The 14,436-nt window shown below is 49.8% G+C and overlaps 1 protein-coding gene across 6 annotated transcripts in view; it reads right to left on the bottom strand.

The window, feature by feature from the left end:
* The window catches only part of Jakmip1 (janus kinase and microtubule interacting protein 1), a 67,598-nt gene extending 62,311 nt beyond the window's left edge, over nucleotides 1–5,287 (bottom strand). For all 6 annotated transcript variants that reach the window (XM_076863814.2, XM_076863815.2, XM_076863816.2 and 3 more), the window contains exon 1: nucleotides 5,159–5,287. In XM_076863814.2, coding sequence (XP_076719929.1) covers nucleotides 5,159–5,287 — 129 coding nt within the window. The remainder of the gene's footprint in view (nucleotides 1–5,158) is intronic.
* Between the last annotated feature and the right edge of the window lie 9,149 nt (nucleotides 5,288–14,436).

Raw genomic sequence — 14,436 nt, 5'->3', positions numbered from 1 at the left:
GTGTTGACAGTGCTCTGGGGTCAGAAGAATAATACCCTTTTAGATCTGTATCTACTATGATGAGCTATTTCCCTGAGCCGATTACTTAACCTCTGTGATGGTCAACTTTCTGTGTCAACCTGACTGGGCCATAGCACCAACAGTCATTTGGTCAATTATCACCCTAGATGATGTTGTGAAGGTATTTTTAGATGAGATTAACATTTACACTAGTAGGCTCTGAGTAAAGCAAATGGCCCTTCAACTGCAGATGGGCCACATCCAATCAGTTAAAGATCTTGGGAGAAAAGACTGATGATTCCTCTGGAAAAAGGAATTCTGCCTCCAGACAGTTTCAGACTCCCTGGACTGCAATATCAGCCCTGTTGGAGATTCTAGCCTGCTAGCCTGCCTACACACTTCAGATATGCCAGCCCCCACTGCAAAAGACAATGCTTTAAAAACATCTCTCTCATTCTGAATATTATGTGTCTACCTGTGTATACATGCATATGCTTCTTTATTTAGAGTAACAGAACACATGTGTGTATGTGTGTTCTAGTCTCTGAAGAACCATGACTACACAACCTCCCAGAACCTTGGCTTCCTGTCTGTGAAGAGCAACATCAGCAGCTGCCTCAGAGGATGCTGAAAGGAGGGACGTGGAGAGTCACTGGGGGATACATGAGCATTGTCATTGTGCTCCAGAGTTTGCACGTCAGGTGTGAACAAGCCCTGGGGTGAGTCTCAGGTAGAGAGGGTGTGATCTGGAAGGCCTGCAGTAATGAGGATGTGTGACTCCTCCCTGCCCTGTGCACCTGCAATATCTGGCTCAGTTCAGCTGGCACCTCCTGCTCCTGCCCAGGCAGAAACCCTCCCAGGCTGCCCTGCCACACTTGTGCACAGAGCAGGATGGAGTCACACACCTTCATTACTGCAGGCCTTCCAGATCACACAGGGTGCAGGCTCACTCTTCTGGAACTACGATGTGTATGTGTGCAGAACAACTAAGAGAGTAGATGGAGAATGGGGGAAGCCGGCTTCTCACTGTTGGGAGTAGGGGGCTCCAGACAAGAAAGAAGGGGCTGGAATGATGCACATGGCCGTGAGCTAGTGTTGGGACATGAGCAAGAACTCAGGTTTAAGTTCATGCAGTCACAGGTGCCATATGCAGAAGCATTTATAGATAACGTGTACGTACACATAGCACACCTCTCCTGGCTCTTGGCTAAGAGGGTCTAGAAGAGGGGCACTCCCATGGCTGCAAGCACACCAGTGCCCAGATCCTGGTGTCTAAAACCATTCTCCCATAATTGGAGCCAGGGCTCCCGGGAGAAATGGCAGATTCCAGGATGGGGGGGGGGAAGTATGCAAGATGAACACCATAAAATAAGAGCTAAAAACACAAACAAAATCAACACAAAACCTCCACAATGATGGGGGTATCACAGGCACATAGGCACCACAGCCAAAGCTGGGACAGCCTGAGCCACAGAACAAAGAGGCTGTTGGTTTATATCCAGAATGCCGCCCACGTATCCATGAGTCCAGACTGACACACTAAAATGACTAAACACACAAGAAAAATGTAAAATAGAATAAGCAAAAAAAAAAAAAAAAAGAAAGAAAGAAATCCTCAGGAAGTCCATAGTACTTAAAACTCAAGCCTAAGTCCTCCCCAGCCCACAGGACTGAGCCCTGTGCTCCTTGATCCATCTCCTACCCTTGGCCGTAATCATCCGGCTTTGGCCACACCATTGCCTGTTGCAGCCTAGACTCCTTGAGATACGCCTTTGGCATGCCTCTGTCTGTTCTTCCAGCCCACCCACCACACTTAGTGGCACCTCCCCTGAACCCTTTGCTGACGACACCTTCCAACAGGCCACTCCAGAACCCACTACTGTACACCCCTGCTCCTGCTGCTGTTTCTTTTGAGTATGTCCCACTACTCAGTTAAAAGTACAAGAATCTCCTGGTGTTTGTTCCCTGCGCAAGCCCCAGGAGAGGACCTGGAGTCACTGCATTGCTGCTTCTCAGACAAAGATAGGTACACAGCTGGGACTTGATAACTGGTTCAGGACTGAGCTAAGGAAAAAGTGGAAGTTTGAACCACTGGTAAGGTCACAAATAACAACAGCCTCCCTTACAGCCTCCACAACAGCAACCAGGAGTTGTGGGCTCCCGCCCCAGATGTGCCCTAGTTTCCTGCAAGCTGGCCCCTCATCTGGGGACCTCCCCTCACCTTCTCTCCAAACTCAGCAGGGCAGGAAGGCTTCCTCAGTCCCAGGGTCAGCACCTCCCTGGGCTCCAGTGCCCAACATAATCTACTCCATCACTGCTCAGGATATACCCAAATACCAAGCCTTCCCCCCACCACCACAGAAGCCAGCAGCCTTTGAGGACAGGCTGAGGTCCAACTCACTTCTTCTCACTTCAGATAAGTGCCTGGCCCAGCACAAATCCAGACCAAAGTGTGCTGGTCACGGCGAGAATGAAGAAATGCCCAGCTGGTGAGGGGCTGTGGCCTGGCACACTGACCCTCTCTTCACATCACCCCAGACGGTGGGCCTCTCTAGGTCAGGAACACTCCCCACTGGCCTGGTCCTTGACTGGCACTCAGAAGGCTCACGGATGCTGCTGGACACTCGGAACTGCGTGAAGACCTTTCGCTTCTGCCTCCAAAATGGCCAGTGTGAAGCCTCCACAGGCCTTTCACTCCGCAGGTTTCCTAAGAACTCTGATGCAGCGTGCCCATGCTGTGCTGCCACTGGCTCCCTGGAATCCTGCACCACCCTAACTGAGGGCACGGGCTGTTCCGCAGTCACTGCCAAAGGCATGTCACCCAGCCCAGGCACACAGCATGCACACAAGGCCAAAGATGAACAGATACAGTTACCACACTCCCTTGCCCTGCAGTGTTTAATGGGTCCTTTGTTAAAATAATGACACTATAAGTGTAACACTGAGTTATTATTAGATCATACAAAAATAACACTTAAATGTAATTGTAAAATTTACAGTTATGCTTTTAGAAACAGCCAGAGAAAGCACATTGCCAAATTCTTTCTGAACAGATATTCTCCAACTGACCAGATGGGTAAAGTCCTACAGAGGAGGCCACAGGGGGCTGGATGGAGAACTTGAGCAGGCAAGATGTGTTCATGTGAGAATTTCCTTGTGTCCCAGAGGGAGGGGGGCAGCCTGGTGACAGGGGACTCCCATAGGTCTGGCCTTCACCTACCAGCACCACCTATAGCTATGCTGACCTGGCAGAGGGGCTGAATTGGACCCCACCCTGTCCTGACACTCAGAACTTTAGGTGACTATAAAGATGTAATCAAATTAAAATGAGGCCATCAGGATGGGCTCTAATCCACTCCAACTTGTGTTCTCATAAGAAAAGGAGATAAGGACACCAACACGCAGAAGAAAATCATGTGGGTCCACAGGAAGACGAAGACAGCACAGCCAAGGAGAAGGGTCTCAGGAGAGGTCAGCCCAGGACACCTGACCTCAGATTTCCAGCCTGCTGTGGTGACACCTTAAGTCCCTGTTTATTTAAGCAGCCCAGTGTGGCACCTTGTCCCTACTGGCTGGCAAGGTAGACTCAGGCAATATACCCGAGCATGTCACCTCTCGTTCTGAGCCCTAACTTTCTCACCTACAGAGACAGGAAGCCACACCTGACCATACAGGTCACTGTGAGGCCATGACACCTCTCAGGTACAGGATGCTGTCTACAGGGCAGGCCCAGATGTTAGAAACAGGCTGCCAAGTGAGAGCAGGTGACGGACAACCTCAGGCCTTATACTGACTGTCATACTCTTCCTCAAATGGCCCAGGAAAGCAGACACATTAGAAGCCCTCCATTTTACAGATGGGAAAACTGAGGCAGGGACAGTTACATGGCTTCATGGTTAGGCAGCAGACTTGAATGTGCATTTTCCCCACAGCTGCTGCTGCTGCTGCTGCTTCTGGACACACAGACCAGCCCCTGCAGCCTGGGCACTCAGCTCTCAGCTCTCAGCCCTAGAGGATCCCAGCAGGTGAACCCCTCTTGACTGGCAGGGTGTGCACAGGTCAGCACCACCCCAGCTGGAACGGGCTACTTTACCAGGTCCAATCTCTTGAACACCCAGGAGTAAGGGGGTCTGCATCTATCCCTACACTCCCGAAGCCAGGCCTTCCTCGCTCCCTCTCCAAGTTGACCCAAGTCTCTGCTCTCTATGCAGCCATCCTGACCTGGGAATGGAGCCAGGGCCAAGGCCAGGAGTGGCCCCCACCCCTATACTCAGCAGCTGCCTGGGCCCCAGTGCTTCTTAACACAGGCACCAACTGCAGTTCCCAGGCAGCCACCCCCTGTGCTCCAGGGACTTTGGCAGGGATTTGGTTTAACCTTCCAAAGGCCAGATCCTCAACATCTCAAGCCACCCAGGTACAGGCCCAGTTGTCCACCTTTTCTTGTGCTCACAGAGCCCCTGGCTGGCTCTGCTCTCAGATCACCCAAGTCAGAGCCATGCCAACAAAAATGACCAGGGCAGTGCCTGTGCAACAGACACTGACAGGGCTTTTTATCACACCTGGGATCTTTATGACAACCTTGAACTGGGTAGTAATTGTCATGCCGTGTGCAAGCTGAGGATGCAGAGGTTTGGAGACCTTAGGTCACTTGCCCAAGACTGTGAAGCCAGGCAGTGGCCAAGCTGAGGGTGGAGCCAGGTCTGTGGGATTGGAAAGCTGGGCTCCTCCCTCGTGGGAGGTACAGGCCACACATAATAGCTCTCTCTAGCTGTACTCCCACAGTCTGCCATCACCCAGCCAGCCACTGTCCTGAGTGCCTCCAAGGCTCAGACCTGCCCTGAGAGCACAAACAGCTCGTGGTATGGAGCAGGCCCCTTCCAAGTTCTTCACGTGGTACTAAGTCCTGACAGCAACCCACTGAAGCACTATCATCACCCTGTCTTGCAGGGAAACTGAAACATGGGAAGTCACACCGCCTGACAGGTCCCATCTGGCACTCTATGCGGCTCTGCTGATATTATTCTGACGAGGGGTAAGCTGAGGCCCAGAGAGAGAGGGACCCAGGGGAGGGGCCCATCCTGCTCCAGCCTGCAAACATGCCCTCCCCACATGTCCCTGGCAATATCATCCTCTGAGTGTCACCACCCAGCCCTCTCACCTTGCTCTTTTCCTGCTGGAACTCAATCTGAATGTTGGTCAGTTTGGCCCGCAGCTCCTCATTGGCCATCTGTACTGCATCCGTCTCCATCTCGGGCTTCTCGCCCTTGCTCCGGCCTTTTTTAGACATGCTTCCTCTTGGGTTGAAACTCTGAGATCCTAAGCTTCACGCCCGCCCACCTGCAGGCACAGAGACCACCGCCCCCGTGCTAGCCAGTCGCGCAGCGTTCAATTCATCCTCCATGTAAACCACCATCACTTGGGATCCTAGGGGAAGGAAGGAAAGCGAGTTAGCAAATGAGATGGGACTGGCATCCCCTGACAGCTACCACCTGTGGGCACAGCACCTATCCCCGCTGGAGGATGTCCTCCACTCACAGGTCTGACCCAGTGCTCCTCACATGAACTGCTCCACAATCACTTGGAAGCTCTTAAGGGCAGAGTTCAATATCCCTGATAATCCAACTTGAAACTCTAGCAAGCTCCCCAGATGGTGTTTCCAGGTGACCACGTCTTGCATAACTTCACTCCAGCATAGCCCTCATCAGGACAAAAGGACCCCATCTTCACAACCTGTAGATCATGGTCTCAGACCTCAGTGAACATGCATCACCAGGGTATTTATTTCCAAATGCTGGGTCCCAGGCCACCTCAGAACTTGAAGCACAGGGAGTGGGAGGGTCTGTGGAGTCTGCATATCCTGTCCACACTCACAATACTCCTGAAGCAGGGTCAGAGGACCAAACTTTGAGAAATGGGTTTAGACCTCATAAGGTTAGTGGTTTCTCCCCTACCAGATAGAGGGTATCACCAGTATCACAGACAAGAAAACTGAGGCACACACTGGCTGAGAGCTAGCCATGTCACACAGTTAATGAGAGAGAGAACAGTAGTACCCTGATCAAGGTCCACAGCTGGAATTGGGGGAGCAAAAGCTGTACCCTGACTCCCACCTCCAAATTCTGCACTAATGCAGCCACACTGCTGGGTCTCAGTAGTGCACCACAGTGCCACTTCCCCTCTCCGTGCCCTGCTGTGCTTTCCATGACAAAATGTGTGTTTACTTACTTCCTATTTTCCCTAGGATGTAAGTTCCAAGTACACAACACCTGGGTCTGTTTTGTTCCTTGCTGCCTCTTCTGTGCATGTAAAAGGCTCTCCATAAAGACTTGTGGAATGAGTGAATAAATGGCTCAGTGACAACAGGGAACAATCATGAGGCACTGAGTGTGTGCCAGATCCCAAGACAGGAGCCAGGGATCCTGTCCTGAAGTCCTTGGGACCCCTGATGAAGTAGGTTAGTTATTAGGCCCTTACAGATGAGGACATGAAAGCAGAGAAGTAAAGTAAGCTACGTTTGGCCACACAGCTAGTGGGTGGTGGTGCTGGGTCAGATGGCCTGGAGAAGGCAGGGAAGATCAAGCAAGAAGATTGTAAACAGAGAAGAAGAGCCAGGGAAGCTAACAGGAAGCTCCTCAGGCCACTGCATTCAGCAACAATGGAGTCAGTGGGACTTCAGTTTGTGGGTGGGGGCTGGGGAGAGGGGCATAAAGCACAGGACATGGCTTCCAGGAGGAGGTGGGCTGAGGCCTCATCAATGCCAGTGCATTGGGCAAGCTGCAGATGCCCAGTGCTGCAGGCTGCAACCCCTGATGCAGCACAGCCTAAGTAGGCAGCCCTGGGCACAGGGAGTCATGCAGACTAGGGAGCCTGGAAGGCTATGACGGAGGCCACCTGAAGTGAAGGCGGCTCCTCTCCAACAGGGTCACTGCTTCTCAGTGCCCAGCAGGATCACCCAGGAGTCACCAGCATCCCCATCCATCACTCCAGAAGGAGGCATTCTGTCTTCAATAAGCATGACCTCCATCAGCTTTGAGTGCGCTATAATTGGAGCTTACTCCACAGTTCATTCCTTGGCCCCCTGACCCGCCTGCCTTCATAACCACAGCAGCTCTCAGAAATCAGCTTCTGCTGCTCAGGTGCACCTGCCACCCTTGCCCTGATGAGCAGGAAGAACTCAACAGAGCAAGCGGCACCTTTTTATTCCACCCTGGAACATGCTCAAGGAACTGACTCGAGATAGTCTCTGACATGACATCTGGCCATCCATCCCAAAAGCACAATGCTCAGTTCCCAAGAGTCAGTAAGTTACATCAAAGTCCTGATAGCAAATTCCAGACATTAATCTAGGGAAAGGTTAATGTCACAAGACCGAAATGGGCAGGATACAAAGCACAATATAATTTATGATTCCGATTTTCTACGATACATATATTTGTTCATTCTTTTTATTTGGTTACAAATATTTACTGAGCACCTGCAAGGTGCCAGGCCCTACCCCCAGGGATACAGTGGTGGCCACTCGATGGCCACATCTCCAAAAGGTTATAGGTGATATTTGTTTTCTTCTTTATACTCTTCTAGATAAATCCAAATTTCTATTTCTACTACTTTCAAAAGAAAGCAATGTAGTTTTTTTTTTTTTTAAAGGAAGGTATTATGATTTGGATATGAAGGGTCCCCCAAAAGTCCCTGTGCTAATGCAGGAATGTCTGAAAGGGAAGTGAGTGGATTGTGAGAACTATAACCTAATCAGGGGATTAATCTATTTGATGGATTAATAATTGGAATGGATTATCTGGGTGGTAAGTGTAGGCAGGTAGAGTGTGGCTGGAGGAAGCCGGTGACTAGGGCATGCCCTTGGGGACTGTATTTTGTCCTTGGCTCCTCCTTGCTCTCTATGCTTCCCACCTGCCACAAGCTGAGCAGTTGTTCACCACACACCCTTCCACCAGGATGTTCTGCTTCAGCAGTGGAGTCACCTCACCACAGACTAAACCTCTAAAACCATGAACCAAAATAAACCTTTCCTCCCCTAAGTTGTTCTTGGGAGGTATTTTGGTCACAGCAATGAAAAGCTAGCTCAGAAGGCAGGAAAACACCTGCACTTAGTTGAGAAGGACACAAGAAAAGCACTGGGGAGAAAGCAGTTGGGCTGCGTGCCCGCGTGAAGCTGCTCAGCTCCACGGGCCACCAGACATGGCTTCAAGTCCCAGGGCCTAACTATCTCAGGGTGGCTTGGAAGGAAAAGGGGGGGAAAGCAGCAGAAAGGCCACTCTGTGCCTGCTGTCCCCACACAACTGTCAGCATGGGAGGGCAGGATTTGACCTCTATCTTGGTATGCCCACCTTTGCCCAGCCCAAAGTCCCAGCTCAATGTTCCCAGGACAAATAAACTCCCAGGAGCTGCCACTAAGACTAGAGCTCTCAACAGCATGTCCTCCATATATGCCAGCACAGGACTCAGTGCTGAGATGAAACGGAGCAGGAGCCGAGGCCGACCAAAATTCTGGGCCATGCTGAGCCCCAGGCCACCAGCCCAAGCCACAAGCATACCATGGCACAACCAGCACCACTTGACATCCCTATCACCAGCCCCAAAGCTGCTGACCATTCAAAGTCCTTGCCTGCAGGAGAACACAGGCTGCTCTTCTTCCTGGGCTGCACACCATGCCATGACCTGAACCGAGAGCACACAGCCCACTGCTAGCAATGAGCCCACCAGAGGCTCAGCAAGGCACGGTGGAGAGGAACTGCTCAAGGACACAGGAGGAAGAGTCATAGCCAAGAAGAGTCACTCCAGGAGACACTGAGCACCTAGCCCTCATGCTGGCCTGGGGATGCCACAGAAGACTAGAGTAGGTCCCAGCTGTCACAGAACTCCCAGTCGGGCCACACGGGCCACCTCCCGCCTCTCCCCCGATGGGACTCCCCTCTACACCCCCATACTCATCAGTGGTCATCCATCCCCTCTCCAAAGTCCCTCCAGTGACTCTGGAAACCCCTTCACACTCCCCTCAGGCAGCCCCACTTCAGAAAGCACTGAGCGATCTCAAGCCAAAAGGAAACCCAGCACAAAAGGGCCCCTCAGAACTTCTGCCCTGAGCTCCTTCAGGTACTCAGAAGCCCCCAGAATAAGTTCTCTCCTTCCCACACAGAGGAGCCCTTTAGAGACTCCAGCCACAACTCCTCCCCTGCCACACACACACACACACACACACCCCTCTTTGGGCAACAAGGCATAAACAGTGAACATCTGGTGAGCACATAATACTTATCAGGCACATGACAACCCCTTCAGAGGATGATCTCATTCAATCCTCAGGACATCCTCCTCTGAGGTGGCATGCTAGTCCTTTACCTTAAAGGTGAAAAAACTGAGGTGGTCAGTGATTGACCATGACCATACAGAAAAGAGCCAGGCTGTGGAGTCAGACAGATGCAGTCACCTGTGATCTGTGTAAGGGCTCTGACTTCTCTGCGCCTCAGTCACCTCATCTGAGGAACGGAAGGGCCTCTTTCACTGTGGCGCAGTGCCCAGGCCATCAGTGTTCCACAAGCAGTGACTCCCCAGGGAAACAGGGCAAGATTTTCCAAGTGTGTGGAGCTGGGGGACCAAGACTGCATGCAGCCATGGAGCTCAGAGGGGACAAGGAGGACAGAGGGAGGCAAAGGGAATCTTCACTGGCTGGTGTCCAAGCCATGGGAAACCTGCCTTCCCCACAGGAACCCAGCAGGTTGTGAACATGCTTCTTCAAGGGGAAAGAAAAGTGAGTGGACACATGCCCAACCAAACCCAGCTCAGGTGAGCTGACGCAGGAGGCACAGGCCTTCCTGCGCTTCTCATTGGTGCTGCTCCCCACACGCACCCCCCAAGCCCACCTTCCACCTGCCAAATCCTCTCTGGAGTCCTTCCTGCCTCTCCTTAGCCTTGCCACCTCAGAGTGGATGGGTCCCTGTTCTTCCTTCCCCCAGCCATCCACAAGAGGGTGCCTCCCAAAGCAAAAGTCAACCATAACCCACCCCTGCAAAGAAAATACTAACCATATCAACAACCATGGTAATAGCAGACCACCTGCTGTGGCCCCAGGGCCTGAGGGGAATGCCAGCCCCACAGGGGAATGCCTTGACTTTCCCCATGCCCCTCGTCCTGGTGCCTGCTCAACTGTCTGCTTACCCTGCTGAACTCCTCTCTGCCATCTTGTCCTCTGTGGTCTCTAGAAACAACCAGAGTGCCTGGGCCAGTGCAGCTGCTCAGTCACATCCAGAGCCCTCTTAGGATGTCTACTACTATGAAAACATCATATACCCCACTTCCACATGCACCCCAATGGGCAAAGTTCAGGACACACAAAATCCTTCAACGGACACAGGTTTCCTTAGTCCTTGATACAAATACCACTATCCCACCCCATCCCACCTCCTGTGCAAAGCCAAGTACAACTAGATAAGAATGGCCCGTGTGTGGATGCCCATGCCAGCTGAACACCTTCAATATTTCAATATAGCCTCAGCAAAGTGGTAAGATGCTGAGCATCAAGGGCCTTGGGCCTTGCTCTTGGATAAACAAAGCTGTTCGAAGACCACAGATTCTGAGGTCCAGGGAGATCTTGGCTGGCTGCAGACACCCTTCCATCGCTCGTTTCACTCAAGCCTGCTGCAGCCTCCCACATGGCAGGCACCATGCTGGGCACAGGGACTGCCCGTGGGATGCTGACGGCCTGTCTCGCTCAATGCTCCTTCCTGGAGATTCCTGTCATCTGCTCTTTCAGTATCTCCATATATAAATCAAGATGAAATAATTTCCATGGCAACTTAAATATGGCCACAGAGGCTACAATGAGATTTCTCAATGGTCACCACTTTTGTCCCTAGAAAAGTATATAAGGTCAATACATTTTCTGCTTTTGCTGGCAGCTTCACCTGCCATCCACACCTGTCACTGTCACCCCAGCCACAGAATCAGCATGTTCATCTCTAAAGCTCAGGACCATGCAGAGGGACACAGATGACACAGCAACAACAATAAAAACAAAGGCAAAAGCACGGTGTGAAGAGGCAGGAGAATCGGAGGCAGATTCAGACACAGCAGAGACAGAGGAGTATCCACCTGGGGCTTAAAACAACTGTGACTGAGAGGCCAGGGGCCCCAGTGAAGGAACAGACAGGCAACACGAGGAAGGATGGAAATTCTCAGAAAGAATAAAAAGACATGCTAGAAACAAAAACAGCCTCACAGAAATGAAGCTCCCCTTGAGGGCTCATTAGTAGACTGGACACAGCGAAAGAGAGAGTGGGCTTACAGGCATGTGGACAGAAGGTTTCCAAACTGGAAAGCAAAGAGAAAAATGACTGGAAAAACAGGGGACAGAATATCCCAGGACTGTAGGATGACCACAAAAAGTGTGGCGTACACACAATTAGACTACCAGGAGGACAAGACAGAACCAAGGGAATATCTGAAGCAATGCTATCTGAGAGTTTCCCCAAATTAATGCCAGACTCCAAACACAGATCCACAAAGTAGAGAACCCCACACAGGATAATGCAATGACAACCAAACAATCCATACTTACGCATATCATTCACACCACAGAAAAACAGAGATGAAGAGAAAATTCCCAAAGAAGCCGAAGAGGGAAAAGCACCTTACCAAAGAGAAGTACAGAAGCAAGACTACAAATGTCATCAGACTTCTCAAGACATCATGCAAGCAAGAGAGAGTAGTGTGAAATATTTTAATGTTTAGAGAACAACAACAAACATCAATGTAGAATTTTGTATCCTGTGAAATTATCCTTCAAAGGTGAGGAACCAATAAAAACTTTCTCAGATAAGCAAAAATCAAAAGAATGTGTTACACATGCCTACCTTGAAAAAAGCTTTTCAAAGAGAAAGATGCATGGTCAAAAGCTCAGACCTAAATAGAAGGAAAAAAAAAAAAAACAAAACAAAAAATACAAAACTTAAAAAAAAAAAACCTCAGATCTACATAAAGGGAGGAAGATCTTTAGAGAAGGGGTAACTGGAGGGAAAATAAGTTTTTTAATTTTTTTTATCATTAATTGATTTAGCAGGTAATAGTTTGTTCAAGGCAATAAGAGCAACAATGTGTCCGATGATTATAGGATGGATAAGTGAAATGGACACAGCAATGCTACAAGAGGGCCAGGCAGGATACTTTGTTATAAAGTTCCTGCACATCACATGAAGTGTCATGTTATTTGAAAGTGGACCTGGTCTAGTTGTAAACGATATTGCAAACTACAGGGACTAGAAAATTAAGATGTGCAACTGATATCTTCAAAAGGACAGAAATGGAAATATATTAAAGCCACAGAAAGCAGAAAGAGAGTGGAAGACAGACACAGTGACAAAGAACAGGGCAACCAACAGAAAACAGTAACTAGCACAGCAGAGATTAACCCAACCATAGAGGTTATCAGTGTAAATGTTGATGGTCTAAATGCAGAGACTCTCAGAGTGAATCAAAATATAAGACCCAACTATTTGTTGTCTACAGAAAGCACTGAATTTTAAGACTGGCATGCACAAAGCCAGCCAACTTATGCACATTCATAGTTAATTAAGGGAAATGAAGGCATGAATTAATTCCCAACCACTGCTAATCTCTCAGTGTTGACACAAACTCTAAACTACAACCAAAAAGCAAACCCTACTCCTTCTGATTAAAGAAAGATCATTGTAATAAATTCAATGAGTTATAAAAATTATGCTCAAGGAGCACATTTTGAAACAATGCAGCCCAAGAGAACACAAAAAATTATAATAATGTATCTAAATGAAAATCACAAAGACAAAGCCCAAGCTGGGAAGAATTCTGGAGTTAGCCAAGCAGAAACTCTTCTTACCCTGTGCTCCTACGCCTTTTATGAGCAGGCCTCCACTCCTGCTCACTGCCATTGCCAGCATCTCCCTCGATCATGAGGACACTGGGACTTAGGGCCACAATTCTCTGTGAGGCTTAAAGGACTCAGGACATAAACATTCCATCTCCATATAAAAAGCTGTATGGTGTAGATAGGAGGCGTCCCCAAAAGCTCACGGGTGAGACAAAGCAGGAAAGCTTAGGGGTGAAATACCTGGGTTAGGAGAGCCTGGACCTCATCACTGTGTCAATCCTCCACAGGATAACAGGGGGTGACAGAAGGCAAGCAGGGTGTGGCTGGAGGAGGGTCCCTGTGGGTATGACTTTGGGGTATCTGTTTTGTGAGCTGAGCTTAGCTTTTCTCTGCTTCCTGCTGCCATGTCCCCAGCTTCTTTCCTCTGGCCATACCCTTCCACTAGGATGTGCTTTCTTGCCTCGGGCTCAGAGGAATGGAGTTGGCCATCTATGGACTGAGACCTCTGAAACTGTGAGCCTTAGATAAACTTTCAGTCCTCTACATTGTCCTTGTCAAATCTTTTGATCACAGCAATGATAAAGCTGACAAAAACAAAAGCCTACAGCAAATACTTGTACTCTGAGAGGGAGGGGAGGAGGGGAAAAGGGAATAAGATCAATGTTAAACCCTGTTCCTTAAGAAGCAAATAAAAGGATCTCAAAGAAACCAACCCTTCCCTGCCTGATGGAAGCAGATTCACTGCCCTCTGAAACTCGGTTCCTTCCCTGGGTCTATTTTCCCGCCACAATTTCAATGCCCATAAGTAAGTGGTACATGGTGGGCAGAGGGAATCTACTTTACCAAGTTTCTTGCAGAGATCAAAGGTCTGGGACCATTATTTCCCATCAACACTACATTTTTTGGCCCCTCCACCTCTACAAGTGTGTTCCCTGGAATGTGCTCACCAAATCTCCCATAGGGTTCCCTATACTTCCCAGAGGGTGGGGTCATGTGACTTGACCTGACCAATGAGATATGTGAGCCGTCGTGACTTGTGTCACTTCTGGGCTGCATTATTTAAAAGCCTGCATGACTCTTCCCTTCCCTGGTGCAGAGCCTTTAGAAGCCACGTGTTGAGGTATCAACAGGTCCAGATCCCTGGAGAGAGCTAGGCCCTGACTCACCCCCCCATAGGAGAGGCCCAGCAGTCCTCTGCTAGAGAATATGTGAACTAGAACTGACTTTTCTTGGTCCCTTTGTTACTACAGCTTACTCCTCCTGGATTGCTCTTCCTCCTCTTTTCCCCCTACCCATCTTCTTCACAATTCTATTGGGCCCTACCTTCTTAGGGACACTTCTACTGATGTCACTTCCCCACCCCTAAGTGGGCTGGAGCTTCCCCTGCACTCCCACAGCCGTACTTCCCTTTTTCACAGCCTTAATCACTGGCCTTGGTACTGCCTCTCCTGCCTGTCTGCCCACTCAGAATGGCTGCTCTGTCACAGCCAGGGCTGTTTAGCTTAACAAGAGCCTGGTTCTGTGCCTGCCCAGAGTGAAGATGGCCGTGAGATAGATTTACACCTGTCCACCCGTGT

This window comes from Callospermophilus lateralis, chromosome 8, assembly GCF_048772815.1.
Source record: "Callospermophilus lateralis isolate mCalLat2 chromosome 8, mCalLat2.hap1, whole genome shotgun sequence".
NCBI lineage: Eukaryota > Metazoa > Chordata > Mammalia > Rodentia > Sciuridae > Callospermophilus > Callospermophilus lateralis.
This window is presented reverse-complemented; position numbering and strand designations above follow the sequence as displayed.